This window comes from Pinus tabuliformis, chromosome 7, assembly GCF_031772625.1.
Source record: "Pinus tabuliformis cultivar Carrire ecotype Pingquan chromosome 7, CPIR1, whole genome shotgun sequence".
Lineage (NCBI taxonomy): Eukaryota > Viridiplantae > Streptophyta > Pinopsida > Pinales > Pinaceae > Pinus > Pinus tabuliformis.
Genome location: NC_142293.1, coordinates 1,061,635,136 through 1,061,653,008, shown reverse-complemented (window position 1 = coordinate 1,061,653,008; position 17,873 = coordinate 1,061,635,136). Strand labels below are relative to the sequence as shown.

The 17,873-nt window shown below is 41.9% G+C and overlaps 2 protein-coding genes across 10 annotated transcripts in view; both read left to right on the top strand.

The window, feature by feature from the left end:
• LOC149251293 (putative LRR receptor-like serine/threonine-protein kinase At1g51820) overlaps positions 1 to 17,873 on the top strand; it is a 338,812-nt gene that overhangs the window by 248,045 nt on the left and 72,894 nt on the right. For all 9 annotated transcript variants that reach the window (XR_016266859.1, XM_089459343.1, XM_089459339.1 and 6 more), the window contains one exon: positions 6,727 to 6,875. Coding sequence is in view for 8 of the 9 variants with exons in the window: in XM_089459343.1 (XP_089315469.1) it covers positions 6,727 to 6,875 (149 nt within the window). In the remaining variant the exon portion in view is untranslated. The remainder of the gene's footprint in view (positions 1 to 6,726; positions 6,876 to 17,873) is intronic.
• On the top strand, positions 2,072 to 5,003 carry LOC149251294 (uncharacterized). Its single transcript, XM_089456513.1, has 2 exons — positions 2,072 to 4,339; positions 4,440 to 5,003. The coding sequence occupies exons 1-2, from the start codon at positions 4,212 to 4,214 to the stop codon at positions 4,855 to 4,857; spliced, it is 546 nt and encodes a 181-aa protein (XP_089312639.1). The 5' UTR covers positions 2,072 to 4,211; the 3' UTR covers positions 4,858 to 5,003.

Sequence of the window (17,873 nt, the reverse complement as noted above, 5' to 3'; positions counted from 1 at the left end):
AACTTAATCATTGTTGAACCCAAACTCAAACTTGAGTCATGTGACATAGATCCTCACCCACAAGATTGTTGTGTAGATACTGTTACCGCTCATTCTAGCAGGGGCCCTAGGAGGAGTACCTAACGTATGACTACTAGACCCAATGGCAACAATGGGACAAGAACCCACTGTCACCTCATTCAATGTCCCTTGCTCTTTATGGACTTTCACCAATGGGAGGAGTCTCGATATGGAGGAAATCACTCAAATGATAGGATCAATGGCAAGGTATAATGTGATTTCCAAGGTCCATTCAAAGGAGAGGTTCAATTAATGGTTCAAATGCTTAAAGAAAAGTTAAAAGGCATGAAGGATGACCTTGGGCTTAGGAATATTAAAAAATGATGAATGCCTAAGATCAAAACTTCCAAAATCCTTCACTTGTGATTGATGTGTTTATATTAGGGTTCAAAGTGAGGCAAGGATGGCTCATTCAATGGAAATATTCAATCAAAGTGTGAGCTTTGGGAGAAGTTAGGGTGACTTTCCATGAAAAACCCTTTGAGAGAAATACTATAAGAGACGAAGGGTTGAGAGATATACTGCGGTAAAGGCTCATCCAATTATCACCTATAGTTAAGAGAAAATGTTTTGAATGATGAACTACAAAGTGAAAACCTTCAAGAAATCCTCAAGTCAAAGCAACTTCAAGGGTTCCCTCTTGATGTGATAGCTAGGGCATCAATTTATTTGAAATTCCATCGTTGGAATTCGTTAAAAACTAGAGGATGCCTAGAGGAGACATAAATGAAGAAACTTGTCTGGACAAAATCCTAAAATTCCTTCTCCCTAAAATTTGGCTCCAAGCCCTAGAAAACCTCTTTATTCTTAGGGACGAAGAAGAGGAAGAAAAGAGGTGAAAGAATGATATTTTGTTAAGTTAATGTGATCACCAAGGATCTAGGAGTAGTGCTTGGCTATTGGGAAGATTGGAGTCAAAATGATCAAAATTTAAGAACTTCGCTCCTCAAGGAGGCCTAAAGAAGCAGTTGCGCTCTTTGTGGATGCAACATCACAACAAATTTAGAATTTTGTACTTCAATATGCAATATTTGATGAAGTTTCAAGGAAAAGGTGCACAACCTACCCTGAGGAAAATTCATTCTTTTTGCCAAGATGAATAACATATGCAACGAGCCAAGATTACAAGTGTTTCATAAATTCACATTAATTTTTAGGGCACAAGCAAAATCGAAGCATAGAGTTCCATACATTAGACATATATTATCAAGAGATTCGCATGAAAAAAGCACTTACATGACAAGAGAGTATATCCATCCATCAAATTTGCAAAATAGAAGCTCCAAGAGAGAGCAAAAATATTCCACACATCAAAATGCATTTAATCATCCAAATCATTCCATAAATTGCAGGTCCGAAATCTTTTGAAAGATTTATCCCTAATCCAAGTGATGATGAGAGATCAAATGATTCTTTCTTACATTTATATGATCCTCGAAGGGATTCAAATGGCTAAATTATGCCTAATAATGCCCCTATAATAAAAATAATCTGCAAAATAACATCCTTTTGGTGACAAGCCCACCAAATAGCTCCATAATATGAAAAATAAGCGTCTCAAGAGGGCCAGAATGATAATACAATAGCTAGGATTTCCTTTGGAAGGCCTAGTGAAGTCCTTCATGTGCCATAATGAATAGGAGGGCTCCAATAACAGTGATGAAGAGGGTGGTCCCTTGATCTCCAAACCAGTGATGCGAAAATTGCGATTTTATTGTTTTATCATGATTTTTTCAAAACAACGATAAAATTGCCCGATTTTTACGCATATTTTTTTCCGAAAAAAATGCGATAATTTCGTTTTTATCGCGATTTGATGTGTTTTTATAGTCGGGCCAGCGGATAGCGGGTTATAAACACCAAAAAAATGTTTTTTTTTTATTCATTTCATCAGATAGCGACAACGGTGGATTGGGAGTGACCTAGGAGAAAAACCTTGGTCGATTGGGGGCTGATTGGAGGAGAAAATGACTCAAAACCCCCCGTGGATTGGGAGCTGGAGAGGAGAGGATCAATTTTATCCGGCAAACCAGTATGGGCACCAAATTTATGTGTTTTGTTTTGTTTTTTTTTTTGTTTTTGGTTGAGTTTGGATAACCCATTGGTTTATCAAATATTTTTGAGTTTATTTGATGGTGTTTTTGTTTGTTAAATTGTCAAAAATTCAATGTGTTTTGTCATGTTACTCATGTATGTAATTTTTTTAAATTTTTGTAACTTCTTATCCTTATTTTGCCATAGGTTCACCATTCAACTTCAAAGTTCAAACTTCATCTTACAAATTTAAAACTCAAGAGTCAAGAGTTCAACCAAGTTACGAACATGCCAAGGAAATTGGACTCTCTGTGGGAATTTGGTGAACCTGATGGAGGGTTTGATAGAATAAACTTGTCTTGCAAGTTGTGTGGGCAGCATGTTAGGGGGGGGTTTATAGATTGAAGTATCACCTTGCACAAATCCCTGGATTTGATGTAGGGCCTTGCTCAAATACAAATCCGGAAATCATTCAAAGAGCCATGAGATCATTGCAAAATTTAGAGCACAATAGAGAGGCCAAAGCAGAAATGAAGAAGCAACTAGCAAATAGGGTGTTAGGCTCAGGTGAACAAGGAAGTGGCACTGGTTTTACTTCAGCATCAATATCTACAACCAATCCGGTAGCTGCCTCATCATTTTTTCTTCCTAGAACCACGCCTGATTCACAACCATCTATCACTTCAATGCTTAAAAAAATTGAGAAAGAACAAGTTGACAAGTTGTTGGCCAAATTTTTCCTTTGGAGTGATATTCCTTTCAGCGTTGCAAGGAATAATCCATTTTCCAGCCTGCTCTTGATGCTATTGCAACTGTTGGCCTAGGGTACAAAATTCCTTCTTATGATGACTTTTAGAGGTCAGATTCTTCAAAATGAAAAGGGTGACTACACCAAAAGATTGGAGGAGTTTAGGGCGTCATGGGCACAAACAGGATGCACTGTGATGTCAGATGGTTGGACTGACCAAAAGGGGAGAACCCTTATAAACTTCTTGGTTAGTTGTCCCAAGGGGACAATGTTTATGAAATCTATTGATGCATCTTCACAAATCAAAGATGCTAAAACTTTATGTGATTTGCTGGATGTGTTTATTTTGGAGGTGGGTGCAGAACATGTTGTCTAAGTCACAACGGACAATGCTGCAAATTATGTTGCTACTGGCAAGTTGCTTATGGGGAGGCATCCTACTTTATTTTGGACACCTTGTGCTGCACATTGATTGATTTGATGTTGGAGGACATAGAGAAATTTCCTTTGTCAAAGATATTGTTGAGTCATCAAAAAGCATTACAAAATTTATATATAATCATATATCTGTGCTTAGCTTGATGAGAAAATTCACCAACAACAAAGAGTTGGTGCACCCCTCCATTACACGGTTTGCCACCAGTTTCATATCTCTTCAATCCATCTTGAATTCTATGTGGGATGTGAAGAGAATGTTTCTTTCAGAGGAGTGGCATGCTTTGACAATGAGCCACAAACTAGAGGGAAAGGCCATATGCAGATTAGTTTCATACCAGGAAGACTTCTGGGCGGGAGTGCAGGAGGTATGCACCGTTACTGAACCTTTGGTAAAGGGTCTTCGATTAGTTGATGGTGAGAAGCCCGCAATGGGCTATTTGTATGAGGCCATGGAAAGGACCAAAGAATCCATTTGGGCCTACTATGATGGTAAGGGAGATGAGGGGTTTGAGATATAACTCCTTCTAAGGGAAGTGATTGATGAACGATGGAACAACACACTCCATCGTCTCATTCATGCTGCAGGGATCTATCTGAACCTCGCATTTTCTTACCCATGTGGGTTCGTATTTGATGCTGAGATCATGGATGGATTCTTAACCTGTGTTCAAAGGATGGTGCGGTCTCCAACAGAACGTACAAAAATCTCCAAAGAAATTGAGACATATAGGATGGCAGGTGGCATATTTGGCTTTGACATGGCTGTGACTGATAAGATAACTAAAATGCCAGGTATTTTTTAGTTTGTTTCAAATTTCATTGTCTCTTCAAGTTCATAACTTCATACTTTGCTTCAACTTTCAAATCTCATTTTTTTCTTATGTTTATTTAAAATTTTATTTGTAATTTTGTAGTAAATGCATGGTGGAGAATGTATGGTGCCAGGGTACCCCTTCTGCAAAAGCTTGTCATTCGAATCCTTAGCCAAACATGTAGCTCCTCAGGATGCGAGCGCAACTGGAGTGTATTTGAAAAAATACACAACAAGAAGCGCAACAGGTTAAACTTAAAACTTAAAATATTGCAAATTTCCAAATAATTTTTTGAATTCATTAAACAATATTTTTTTTATAATTATTATTTCATGATTTTTGTACAGGTTGGAGTCCCAACGACTTAATGACATGGTCTACGTCTACTACAATCTTCGGTTGTGGGTGAGGCAACTTAAGAGGATACCTGATATGGAGGCCATCTCATTGGATGGAATTGACACCATTGCTGCATGGAGGGTTGAGGCCGAGAGGTCTCTCATGGAGTCTGTCGATGATTGGTTAGAGCAGGAGGTGGTGGAGGGGGAGGAGGAGGAGGAGGCGGAGCAACAGGAGGAGGAGGTGGCACCACCTACCCGGGCTAACCCTGCCACCAGTAGAGGACGTGGTCTACCTCCTATATCTCCTAGTTCTTCAGCTTCTAGAGCACAGCAAAGTCCACTGCCAACTCCACCAGCATCTACATCTAGAGGGAAAGGGAAAGCTATTGCATTTTCTCGTAAGAGGGGCAAAGGAAATCAGTAGTATTAGACTTTAGTTATTTGGTTCATTTCATTGTATATGACATTATGACTCATGATATGAGATACATTATTTTATTTTTTGTTGATATTTTGAGGCTGAGTTGGGACTCAGTTGTTAGGACTTACTATTTAGGACATGATTCACTGTTATGTGTGATGTAGCACTAGAAATGATATTACACATCTTATATATTAGTTCTTTTATCATATTTATGTGTCAACGTATTTATTTTATGTTGTAGATGCTTTAGATATTAAAAAAATTGAATATTTTTGTATTTTACGATTTTTTCCCGATTATTTCCTTATTTTTACGATTTTTTTTTCGATTTTTTCCTATTTTTCCCCTTGCCGATAATATCCCAATAACGATAACTGCAACATTGCTCCAAACATATGACCTGTGGTGCTCCCAAGTCGCTGTGGGGGTATAAAAGCATTCTTATGGGTCTCCAACTAAATCGAACAAGCATGTATCCCATCTGCAAGGGCTGGAAGTTTCAAGTGTCAAAATTCAAATATCACTTCACCATCATCCTTGCTTCAAGTTATCCTGAAATTTAATATTTCAGAATAGGGACATAAATTGTAATTCACTCTCCTGAATGCACAACAGCCAGTAGTTCAGCTATATGTGTGAACTGCATAAGTTTATTAGTCTTGACTTTTTGTTAGTTATGGCATAATGAGATCTGCATCTAGCTCTTGGCTAAGGGCACTTCATTGATAAAAGATGCTGAATCTCTTGATCAATCAGCTTATTCTGATTTTCTGTCTTCTTTAGTCATGCTTTGGAAGAGGTGAGAAGGTGCATTGTATACACCCTTCCACTTTATGTCCTTTTGTTTGTAAATGTTTCTTTTGTCAATATAAGACATATTTAAATAAAAGAAAGAAGGTAATACAAAAAAATAGATTTTGTCTATGGTAGAACAGCATATACTAAATTCTTTCCAATATATTACAAATAATGGCAACACGGAAAATCTGTGAGATTCCAAGGGGAAATATTCAGACATGGTCCATGACTGAAAACACACTGTAATTTAATGTAACGATTTGTGCATTGTTATGTTTCAGATCCTTGCAAGAATCGATGCATGGACAGACAACATACATTATGCATCAGTTAATTCCTTAAAAAAAAATTAGATCAGTTCTGTTATTAGAAGCAAGCATTCAAGGAAAGATGGATGCAAAGTTATTTCTTTTACAATAAATGCTCTCTTAGTTTCTTATCAAAGTTTAAACTTCTACGACGTGCAACTTTTTTGGAAAATATTTGATATATTACTTCAGAGAACAAAAACATCCATCCTTTTCTATTCAGTTATTTTAGTTCTGAACTATCTTCTAGAGCCTTAGGATGTTTTGTTCATTTATCTCAGTATGTAAAGAACGGTCTTTAAGTTCATTTTCTCTTAAATGCTCGTAACGAAGCCTTACCATTCATTCAGTACCAAGTTGAGTTTTTACAGAATTTAGAGTTTGTCCTGATGGACTGATCCATACACAAGGAGTGACATTATTCGATCAATAGCAAATGTAGGAGACAACATTGATGTATTTGATCAATAAAACCACTTTGGTCCATATAAGCATGCTTAATGAATGACAAGTCTAACTCTGTTATCAAGTCCAGCTCTGTTACTAGTTGCCCATTGAACAACTTCCAGTTTGCTGGGCAATCTATCTCCACCAGATTGCTTCTATATTATGCATCTATAACTTATTCTGTGAATACTTGACTATTTAAAACCTATTTTTTTCCGGAAAAGGATGGTACAAATGAAATGACCATACAGATGCAACTCATTCAGATCTTTATTACTAATAAAACATTGGTCTGTTCTGTTCTTTGGATGTGTAGGAACCTCCTGTGATACATAGGGATATCAAGCCAAGTAACATATTACTGGATGATCACTTCAATGCTAAATTATCAGATTTTGGCATCTCTAAGAGTGCGGGAGAACTCTTTAATACTCATATTTCTACTGGACCAGCTGGTACCTTTGGGTATGATATTCTGATCTATTAATTTGTGTTGTATGTATTTGGCTCAGGTGGAGATATCTTGAATGCAAATTAGTGGCCTTGTATAAAGGTTATGCATGAGAGTATCTATTTAAGTTTTAAATGGGAAATAAGAACTAATATTCGATGTGTGAATGCTCATGAAAATAACTAATACAAAGTGTAAATTTATTGAGTTTCGAACAGTAAAATTAGAATATGAGACATCAACGGTAAGAATTACTCTGAAGTCTGCTATTTTTGGTTAAAGTTTTATACACCAGGCTCCTTTCAATCAGCATTGCTGCCAATTGCCTCATTATTAGAAACTTGTTGAATTAGTCATTCTCTCTTGCCCATCATACCCAATATATGAACTCTTCATTTTCTAGGATGTGATTTGGGTGGATACATTTTCTCTTCCCATGGATCCCTTGTATTTCATGTTATATGATGGATAACACTCCCAGATATTATTTCTTGGCCAAATACATAATGCTTAATTAAACATCAAACCATGCACATTATATTGAAATGGGTAAATCCTAGCACGGAATAATTTTGGTATTGTTCAATGCTCAGAAGGTTCAACATATAAAAAATATAGCTAGATGACATAATACAAATATCCTTAAGTGATTGTCCATAGGGAGAATCATGCAGAAATTACACCAGAGTTGTTATACATTATATCCTAGATACTTTGAAATTGTCGCAAAGAAAGCTCATAAGGGGCAAGTTGATGCCAATGCAATTTATACAGTTTGGCTAAGGGAAAAGCATAATTGCCATACTAGCAAGTATTATTTGTGAGTAATTGACAGTAAGGTGAGGATGGATGATGGATGAGTAATCTAGATTCCAACCAAAACTCATGATACTTAAGAATATTGGTTAGTACTCATTAGTAATCATTGTGGCTAGTCCCTATTACCTACCATTTTGTGGGTGATATCCCTAGATTTTTTTCTAGAAGATGGTCCTCAACTGGCAGCCAGCAGCCCCTTGCAACCACCAACTAGCTCGTTGTGCCATTTCTTCGCCACCTAAGCCAGCCATGTGGTCCCTCACCCATCTGTCATGGTCGTATGTTTGAAGGTGGGCCTCCCAAACCTGAAGGTATGCCTTGTCATTTGGTAATTGAGTATTGTAGTTTACTTATCATGGAAACTTTTGGGCATGGATTAATGGGGGGATTCAGCAGAAAGAGTGGGCTAGGTCTGTGCTCTTGTCCCCTAGACCTCTTTTGGATGTTAACCTTGGACCCTAGTCTCGTGGGATCTCTTTTACTGACCTTTGGGCTTTAGGGATGGTACTTCATGGGAAACCCTGATTTTGGTTGCGTGGTCCCGCTCCCTCATCCACATATATCACTCCCCTTCCGCTCATTATAACCCCATTCATCATTCCTCCCACCTGGGTCCACATTCTTCCACTGGGTCCACATAGGATTAGCCTTCCCCTTCCCCTTGCCCACACCTTCAGTCGGGCCTGGAACGATGCCCTAGAGGTTGATGCAGCTGAAAAGAAAAGTAAAAGCATAATTGGCCACATTCAATAGGAAAATGTACCACAAAATGCAAAAGATGGTCGGGACAAATACATTTAGTATGTGGGCAAAAGCCAATACATGAGCTCTACCCCATTATCATGGCCATCACCCCGGTTCCTACAGGCCCTAGATGAACCTCCTTTATCATTCTGGAACCCATGATTGTCCCAACTCCCGGTGGGCAATGGACCACCCTACCTTAAAGGGGGTATCCACTGCTGTACCTTACACATCATGCTCTTATCCCTTGAGCCTCAAGCATTAATCAAAGAAAAATAATAAAAGGCAAAAGGCATATAAAAAAGGGTGGAAAAATCAATGCTGGGGCACTTCATGTATTACGATTTCTCCCTCCTATACATTATATACCCAAGTGTGGGCTTCCCTTTTGCTAGCTACCCTAGTACCACAACATGTGGCCCAAGGTTGCCCCTTTTCATTCCCTACTCCATTAATCTCTTTATCACATGCCACCACCCTTTGAAGGATGTACCTTGGACATATTATCCCCTTTAAAGGTAAAAACCACCTAATAAGATACTTGGTTAACCCCATTTGGAGCTTGGAGACATTAGCACATGCCAAAGCCCACTATGGAAGGGCATGCCATTATGAAGTGTCCACCTGTTGTCCATGGTTTGTAAGCTCTTTAACTCTATTTCCTTTAATGACTTGTTGTATTGGAAGGCTAGGGGACTCATTGGATCTTATGCAGGCTTGCAAATGGTCTCCATTTTGGGTTTGGTCTCCCTATATGGGTCATAACCCTCCCGAAGGCTACATTGGCACTTGTAGGGTGTGTGTTGAGAGCCATGGACCTCCACAACAGTAGTAAACACTCCATGGATCCCCAGAGATGTTCAGAGATTGCTCAAGATTCACCTGTTGGACGAGGAAGATGCACCTGGTTCACCATGCCCAACTAGCCCCATAGTTGTACCATACACTTGGCGGATGACCCAAGACTTGTATGTTGATGTGGCATCACTTACACCATCATTTGAGCCCTTACAGATGGTCTACAGGCATCTTTGACCTACTTGGAGGCCCATGAAGTTACTTGTGTGCCCTCACACCCATTGGGAGCACCACTGGTTTATTATTTGGAAAACAAGGGGCCGACCCCTTGTCCACTACTTTTGGGAGTCCTATTCATCATTGTGGTACTTATGGACTTCATCAAGCTTCTTAGAAGGCCCAACAACATGTATTATTGGTCATTCGACCTCTTGAGAGGCTTATTCTTTTGTTTATGAGCTAGTTTGGTGGGTTTGTCACCAAAAGTTAGTTGTTTTGCACAATATTTTATTCTAGGGGCTAATGTAGGCCTAATTAGCTAAATCGAACTCATTAGAAGCGTATAAATACAAGTGATGTGAATTCATTTTAGCATCATCACTTGGATTTGGAACTAGTATCTCTTTAGAGATTTTAGCTATCCTTGTTGGAGGACGAATTTTTGGAGCATGGAATGAATTTTAATGTTTGGATAGTTTTCATATGTCTTGGAGCTCCTTGATTGCAAGTTTTTTTGATGGTTGGATATACTCTTATACATGTAAGTACATTTTAATGCTATTCTTTTTTCTTAATTTTGTCACATACATTGTTGTTGGAATTTCGCTATACAAGGGCTTATTTGCTACATCTCTTATGCGAAGTTGTGGAAATTTTGTCTCTGGATAGTGAATGCTTCCTGTATGGGCCATGCATAATGAATGAATGTTCCTAGGGATGTTTCATTATTGCAATTCATCTTGACAAGCCATTTACCTTGCAAAAAGAAGTATAAAATCTTTGAAGCTACTTTTGTTGCTGCCCTAGTGCCAAGCGAAGTTGTCTTTGAGGCCTTCTATGTTCCATAGTAATTCTACTTGACTCCAATCTCCCCAAAGGATTAGGCACTGGTCCACCCAAAGTTGATCACCTTAAACCCATTTTCTTTCCCCACCTCTTATTTTCTAGGCCTAGCGTAGTAGGTCTCCTAGGGCATCACTTATCTCACAATCTAGCCATTCAAATACCCGGATTTTTGGTCCACAACTGCGCTAGAGTTTTCTCTAGAGTCCCTCCAAATTTCAAGCAAATTCGACGATGGGATCTCGAGATATTGCAAGCCCTAGATCGAGGATCGTTTCTTGCCCTAGGTTTCCCTTGGTTAGTGACCTCATCTGGATCATTGCATTACCTTTCATTGAAAATTCTTTCTCTGATCCCCTTCTCCTTCTTAATTAGGTCAAGCACATAATTAGTTTCCTAATCCTATCCCCCTAACCAGACCTGGGGTCCACATGGTCCCGTGTGGTCCCATAACCCTTGGAAGGTAATTCTTGAAAGGCCATTTGTAAACCAAGTCTTCATAAGGGTTTTTAGGACTAGGTCCCTCTTCAAGAAGTTTCATTCCCTAAACCTAGCCCCTAAGATCCTCTTGGCCCTTCTTAGAGAGCCTTTCATCTTGCCTCTTGGGCAAGCAAGCCATATATTAAGCCTTCCTTGTGAATAGGCCACTTTAGGAATCACGCTTTTCCCTTTATTGACCAATTCATCTAGGTGATTCCCTTCATATTGGGTCTCCTCCCATCGGTGAAAGTTCGTAAAGAGTAGGGAGCTTTAACTGAGGTGACAGTGGGCTATTGCTCCATTGTTGCTCTTGACCTAGCAATTGCCCCTCTAGGATCCCCTTTTAGGACCCCTACTAGTTTGAGCGGTAACAGTCCCATGAACCAAAATGAGTTTGCCTATTTATACTTGCACTAGCAATTTTGAAATCATGGGGTGTTTTCTTGTATTAAAATTATTGCACAAGAAAACATCATTTTGTGTGGAGAAAACTTTGAAGGCAATTTGCAATTAGATTTAACTTAAAATTTAAGGGCTTTAGATAAGATAAGATACCCTTTTTATTACTTACAAGTGCCTAAAATAGGTCAATGGGGTGTTTTGTGTTGATTTGTGGTAGCATCGGATGTGCTCCAGCCATAAAAATTGGTGAAGAGGCTAAAGCACATAAGATCTCTAAGACCCATAGTTTGGGGAAATTCCACCCGGATGGAGAGATATTAAAATAATTAATATTTTTTAATGGGGTTCCTAAGTATAAACTTAGGAAAATTAAAATATTAATGTGTATTAATATAATAGGGGTGAGAAATGTATGATCCTTAATAGGAATACAAGTGATAACAAACAAATAATACATGCAACAAATTACAAAAATGAAATATTCAACAAACACCCGTATAAAAGCTGCAAATGGAGAACTTCTGAGCCATTTTATTATATTTCTTCAAGTCAAATACAATAGATGATGGAATGGTGCACCTGGGCTTGTCTGAAAGGACAAGCAGGACCAAACCGAAGTAGGAAAATGGCTGAGTTGAAGGCTGCCCAACTGCTGCACCAATTTGCACTGTGCTGCCCAAAAACTATTGTTCTACTGAAGTTCAAATTGCTGAAAGGTGCACTGAAACTGCCCAAAAATTTATATGCTTTTAACCTTAGACTCCTTGGCCAAAACCCACAAAAACCAAGAAATGGTTTGGCCCGATTTGGACTTCCCAAAATCGACCCCCAAAGGCACTATTCAATCCCGAATAATTCTACATTGTATGCTGCAAAGATACGGCTTAAAACCCCACCTACGATGCTCATAAAATTATGAGACTTTATATTTGGGATCCTTGTCAAAAACTCAGAAAAACTCATAAAGGATTTTGGCTGGTTTAGACTTATGATTTTTGACCCCCTTGGAGTCTGACCTCAGCTCTAGCTGCCAATTTCGACTTGCCAGAAACTGCCTATAAATCCACCTGAAAACTTCTCCAAAATGCTGATTTCACCCGTGCTATCCAATCCCTGACTCCCTGGATGATCTCTTGGCCCAACTCAGTTGCTCCCAAGTACCACAAAAATCTGTTGTGTGGCCTCTGCACTGCCCCCCAGCCCAACAATTCGAATTGCTGGAATGTTGGCTCAGCTGGCTGTAAAAACCAGCAAGAACACTGGTCTAATGTTGCTACCTCAGCTCCCCAACTCGTGGACAAGCAATCAAATCCCTGCTTGCCTCAATCTCCCTCTGCGTGTTCCCTGTCTGCCCAGAAATACACACCCTTTGCTCTGCGTTGGTTGGTGGTGCATGTCATTGCCCCAAAACTCCTGAAATCTTTGTAGAACTGCCTCTCTAGGGCGGGCAAGGATGGTCCCCCGAAGTAGAGGTTGAATCTCTCGCTTGAGAGATTCGTGGCTAAACAACCGGTTGACTCAGCTAAACAGTATAGTGAACAGTCAAGTGATTTTGTTTGCAAGATGTATGAATGAATCCCAAGATGAGAGCTGCTCCCTCCTTATAACTCCTTGGGCCTCCCTTACCTCATGTGGGCCCCTCCATCCACCTATTCGACTTTCCCTCCAAGCTATTTGAATGGGCCAATTCAAATTCCCATGTGGGTGGTCCCCACATTCCACTAGCAACCAAATTAAGTCGAATTGCCTCCCAAGTCCCTAAGTCGAAAATGATGGGTTCTCTTCCTTAGTCAAAATTGTGCAAAATTGTGTAGCAGCACCACGTTACAAATGTGTTTGAGAAGGGACATGATAGTCCTCCCCTCCCAAATGTTGCTTGCTCTCAAGCAACCTCAAATATGGGTGCTCCAATATGTGTTCACCCTCCCAGGTGGCATCCTCATCCGGCAAGTTCTTCCAATGCTCCAAAAATCGCTTGTCCTCAAGCAATGCCTGAACGAGCATCCTCTATAATTGTTGCTCCTCACTGTCACTACAACATGTGCCAGGGTCCTAGATGTGCCACTGAATCGTCCTTGACCTCAACACTTTCCTGATATGAAAGAATCCTTCGATACCAGGATCCTAAGCCATCCTGTCCAACATGAAGCTCCCCTCGCTCCACTCACTATCTTGCCCGGCGCAAGTACCAGAAGTCCCTTGCTCCATTAGTGACTCGCTAAAGCCCAATGGAAGATCTATATGATCTCCCCCTGTAGTAGCCAGCACATCCCTAAAGGTTATTGAGTTGTGAAGAGTTGTGATGCCCCAGTTCCCTGCTAGTCCCAGAGTGGTGCCACCATGCTGATGTTGCGCTACTCTGACTATGTCATACTCCCCATCATGCGCAAATAGTATCCTGCTCTCCTGGAACTCGATGGTGGGATACTGAAAGAGGCGAGACACATCCTGCCTGGGCATCTCCATGACACCAAGGCCTACCCATCCAAATCTAACTCTGAACCTGTTCAGCAATAGATAAGATAAGATAAGATAATTTTATTAATGTCCAACAAATGACCATAGTAAGTCAATGGGACTGTCGGTTACAATGATTACATCATGCAAGTCGGTGGACCAAACGGTCCCCTTTAACATTTCTTTTAAAAAGCAGGAAATACATCTAAAATGTAAATGAAGAAGAAAGGAGCTCTCGGCTTCGAAATAGAGCGCTGCGATGAAGCAGAGATGAAAAAGAAGAAGAAGAAGAAGAGGGGGGGAAGGAACTCCTGTCTATCCCCTACTCCTAACATCCGAGGTCGAGAGAAGAAAACTGAGGGACACTTGTCAAAGTCTGTTGTCTTGTAGATACACTGGGCTATCGATGATGTCGCCTGGAAGTTCTAAGGCACCTCCTTGGGGTGGAACTAATCCTGGAGCGTTGGTGCAGTCTGGTGGGTTGGCCCCTCCGAGACCGCACTGATCTGTTTTCAGTATCAGTGGGATGGTCCATGGTTCTTTTGGTGCCCCGTGCTGAGGGTAGCGCCCTAAAGAAGTCCATGATCTTCTGCGTAGTGTCCGATCTGGTGGGAGGCTGAAGAAAACGAGCCCGAAATCTGAAAGCCTCCTGGAGATAAAGTGCTAGGCATTTCGGATCAACATATCTGAGGAAGCTGGACAAGGTCTAAGAAGACCTGAAGAGACAATGGAAATGACCTCAGATCTCGTAGTACGCAGGGCATCCGAAGATGAAATGTGTCTCTGTTTCTATCTCCTGTAAATGACAGAGCTGGCAGATCCTATCTGCCCTATTGATGTGGTGATCTGTTTCCACCTGGAGTCTGTGAGATCCGACTCTGAACTGCCCGAGGCGGATTCTAAGGGCATGCATCCAATGCTGGAACATGTATTGAGGTCTGATGATGAGCCCATCCCTGATCTCCAGGCAGTGCTCCCCGTAGAAGGCCATTTTTGGGTGCAACCCATTGGGAGGATTGGTCCATGTAGTCTGAATGTATCATCTGTAAATATCCTCCTTAATGATTTTATTCAGCTCTTGCTGATTGGGAAGAAGGTGGCCAAGAGCATTCAGAGAGTTTTGAAAAGGAGGGAGGTGGACCATTTGAATTCCTAAAGCCTCCAGAATCTCTGTCACATTGGTGTACCAACATTTGGATGGGCCTGTCTACATACGGGCGATGTGCTCCAAGGAGCAATATGCTAAATACGGGTATCTGTCGCGACCCTTCCTCACGTTTTCCAGGCCTCGAAGTCTGTGCAGGAGGGACACTAACCGGAAAAGTACCTCTAGATGGAAAGGCTGAGCCCTGAACTCAGCTAGAATGATGTGCTGGGGAACTGTCTGCTTGCATTTGATGAAACGACGCAAAAGGAGGGTCTGGACTCGCTCTACTGAAGCCCAATCTGACTCTAGGAGAGAGGGACCCCAAATCTCTGAGCCGTAAAGCACTGTGGGGTGAATCAAGGTGTCCATGATGTTCATTTTGGACGAGATGTCCTAGAAGTGGTGCCGGAAACATTGCCTTTCTAGAAGGGCTAGGGAGCCATACCCTTTGTTGATCCGAGGCTGAAGGGCTAGCCGTAGGCTGAAGCGAGGCCCTGAGAACTAAACTCCCAAATATGTATAGGTGCTGACAATCTTGATCTCTTCTCCTTTAAATAGGAAGCCGAAATCTGAGGATTTCTTGACTCCATTGAAGATAATCACTTTGGTTTTACCCAAGTTTACAGTTAGATGCCTCCGGTCACAAAAAGCTGTGTGCGCATCCCGCTGTCTCTGGAGGCCTTCTTGGGAGGAGGCAATGAGGGCAATATCGTCTGCAAAGAGGAGGATGGAGATCATGACCTGGTGAAAAAGACATCCATCTGTATCCTGGATATGCTCTCGGAGGAAGGACTCAAGCTCATCGATATATATTCCGAATAAGGTAGGTGAAAGGGGGCATCCTTGCTTGACTCCAATGGTGGTTCGGATGAAATTCGACAATCCTCCTACTGTGCGGAGACGACCAAGGACGACCTCATAGAGACGCATGATAGCATTATGGAGAGTCGAGGAAATACCAATCTCTCTTAGCCTCTGGAAAAGATCTTCCCTTGGAACTGTGTCAAAGGCCTTCCGGAAGTCTACGAAGAGTAAGGATGTGGTCGATCGTCTGGTGGCCTGGACAGAAACCTGCTTGGCCCTTGGCCCTGAGTTGTCTCTGCTCAAGCAAGTGGGAGAGCTTCCTGTGGAGCACTGTGGCATATAACTTGGAGAATGTGTGCCCAACCATGATTGTCCTGTAATTGTTGAGATCTGAAGTAGGTCCTGACTTATGGATCGGGTAGATAATGTGGTGTGACCAGTTATCCGGAAATCCATCTCGAACCACCTGGTTGAAAAGGTCCACCAGATATCCTAATAGAGGGTGAAGTCCATGCTTGAAGAATTCTGCCTAGAAGCTTTCTTCGTCTACTGTCCTGCTGCTATTCATTGTCCATATTGCTTCCCTGATATCTTTGTCGGAGAAGAGGTGGCAGGAGGTGGGGGGGGGGAGTAACCCGAATCAGGGGTTGGCCAGGGATATCATATAGTTGGGAGGTGTGAGAAAACATAGAGGCAGGATCAAGGTCGATTGGGCTAGGAGAGTGCTGGGAAAGGATGGTCCCCCAGAAATCTTTAGGGGAGCTAAGGAGGAGAGTAGAAAGAACGTGTCTCCTATGGGCAATGAAGAGGCGCTTCTTGCGGTGAAGGAGGCGACGGTAAGCTGAGCAGAGATCTGGGTATGTAGGTAAAGAGTTTTGAAAGGCGTGTCGGAGGTCTTGATGCATAGACTTACATTCCTGGTCATGCCAGTTGTTCATAGGGTAATTTCTCGGTTTGCGAGAGGTGGTCATAGAATGGGTAGAGAAGGGGAAGGATTGGAGCGAAGCTTTCTAGATTGCATGTGAGAGGCACTGGTATTTGTCCTTGGTGGAGCTGAGGGAGGTGAACTGGGATTTCGATGGGAGAGTCTGCCTAAGGATAGAGGAGAAGAGATTGGGGTCACCCTCCTCAAATTGGAAGGTGGTTTTGGGAGGGCTACGGGGAAGGGTAGGGGGTGGATTTTGGAGGTCAAACTGTAGTGAGAATGAGAGGAGTGCGTGATCTGCGAGGGGGATGGGGGTGACCAAGAAATTTTTGATGCAAGGAAGGAGATTTGGGTTTGCAATAGCATAGTCATGAGAATGTTTGTCTCCCCATATGATGAAACCCTCTATGAACCCCCATGTGTCATCCCAAAAGCGAACTATATCACTCTCTGCCACGACTCCACTCATCACGAGTGATCTATTAATCAACTGAATCCCTGCATCCCATAGGTAGACCTGTTGTGGCATAGCCCTGACAACTGATGGAATCGCTTTGGCCCTCATCTCTAGTCCCTGCATGCCACCGATATATAGGCTCCATACATCATGAACTAATTTGAGGCATGCTAAACTGTTTGGTGCCTGCCACTGTGTAGTACTGATGATTGCTGGAAACCACGTGTGCCAAATATCTACCCCCTAAATGCAACCAATAGATGGGTATATGATACGCTAATAGATGGGTATGCGAATCCATCCTGCTCTTGCCAACCATCGCCACAGGTTCGACTACCCGCCCCTTGGAGAATGTGTCAATACAATGTCAGGAACCCGAATACATACTGGACAACTATCTCAGCTGTACACAGTATCCTTTGCTCATGCATGGTCCAGACATGCCCTGTGGAAAGAGTGAAACATGTCTACCCTGTCACCAGCTCCCCAAGCATAGGATCAGTGATGAATGATATGCCTTCCCTGTCGGTGATCACCTCATCCATCGACTTGTGGCTGTCAACTCGCGCACTGACTCGATGCCCCCGCTGAGAAGTCTCCTCTCTATCGCACCAAGTGTCATCCAAATATCTCGAGTGAGCTCCTCGCCCCCTGTTGCTCATGCCCAGAGTGTCAAAGGACAACAACCAGATCGACCGTTCTTGTAAGTGATGTAGAAGAGGATCAGGAGTGAGAGTCCCTGCAGATACCATCAAGTACCGCTCATCTGTGTCCCCATCGATCCTGGGTGAACTACACCCAAAGGTATGCCTGGTATCTCCGTCCATGGGTGTCCCTGGAGACAACACTCCAAGACCTCGTTGTGCAGCACCATACGCCTCTGCATACCACTGATCATCCCAGTACTCTTGGACATG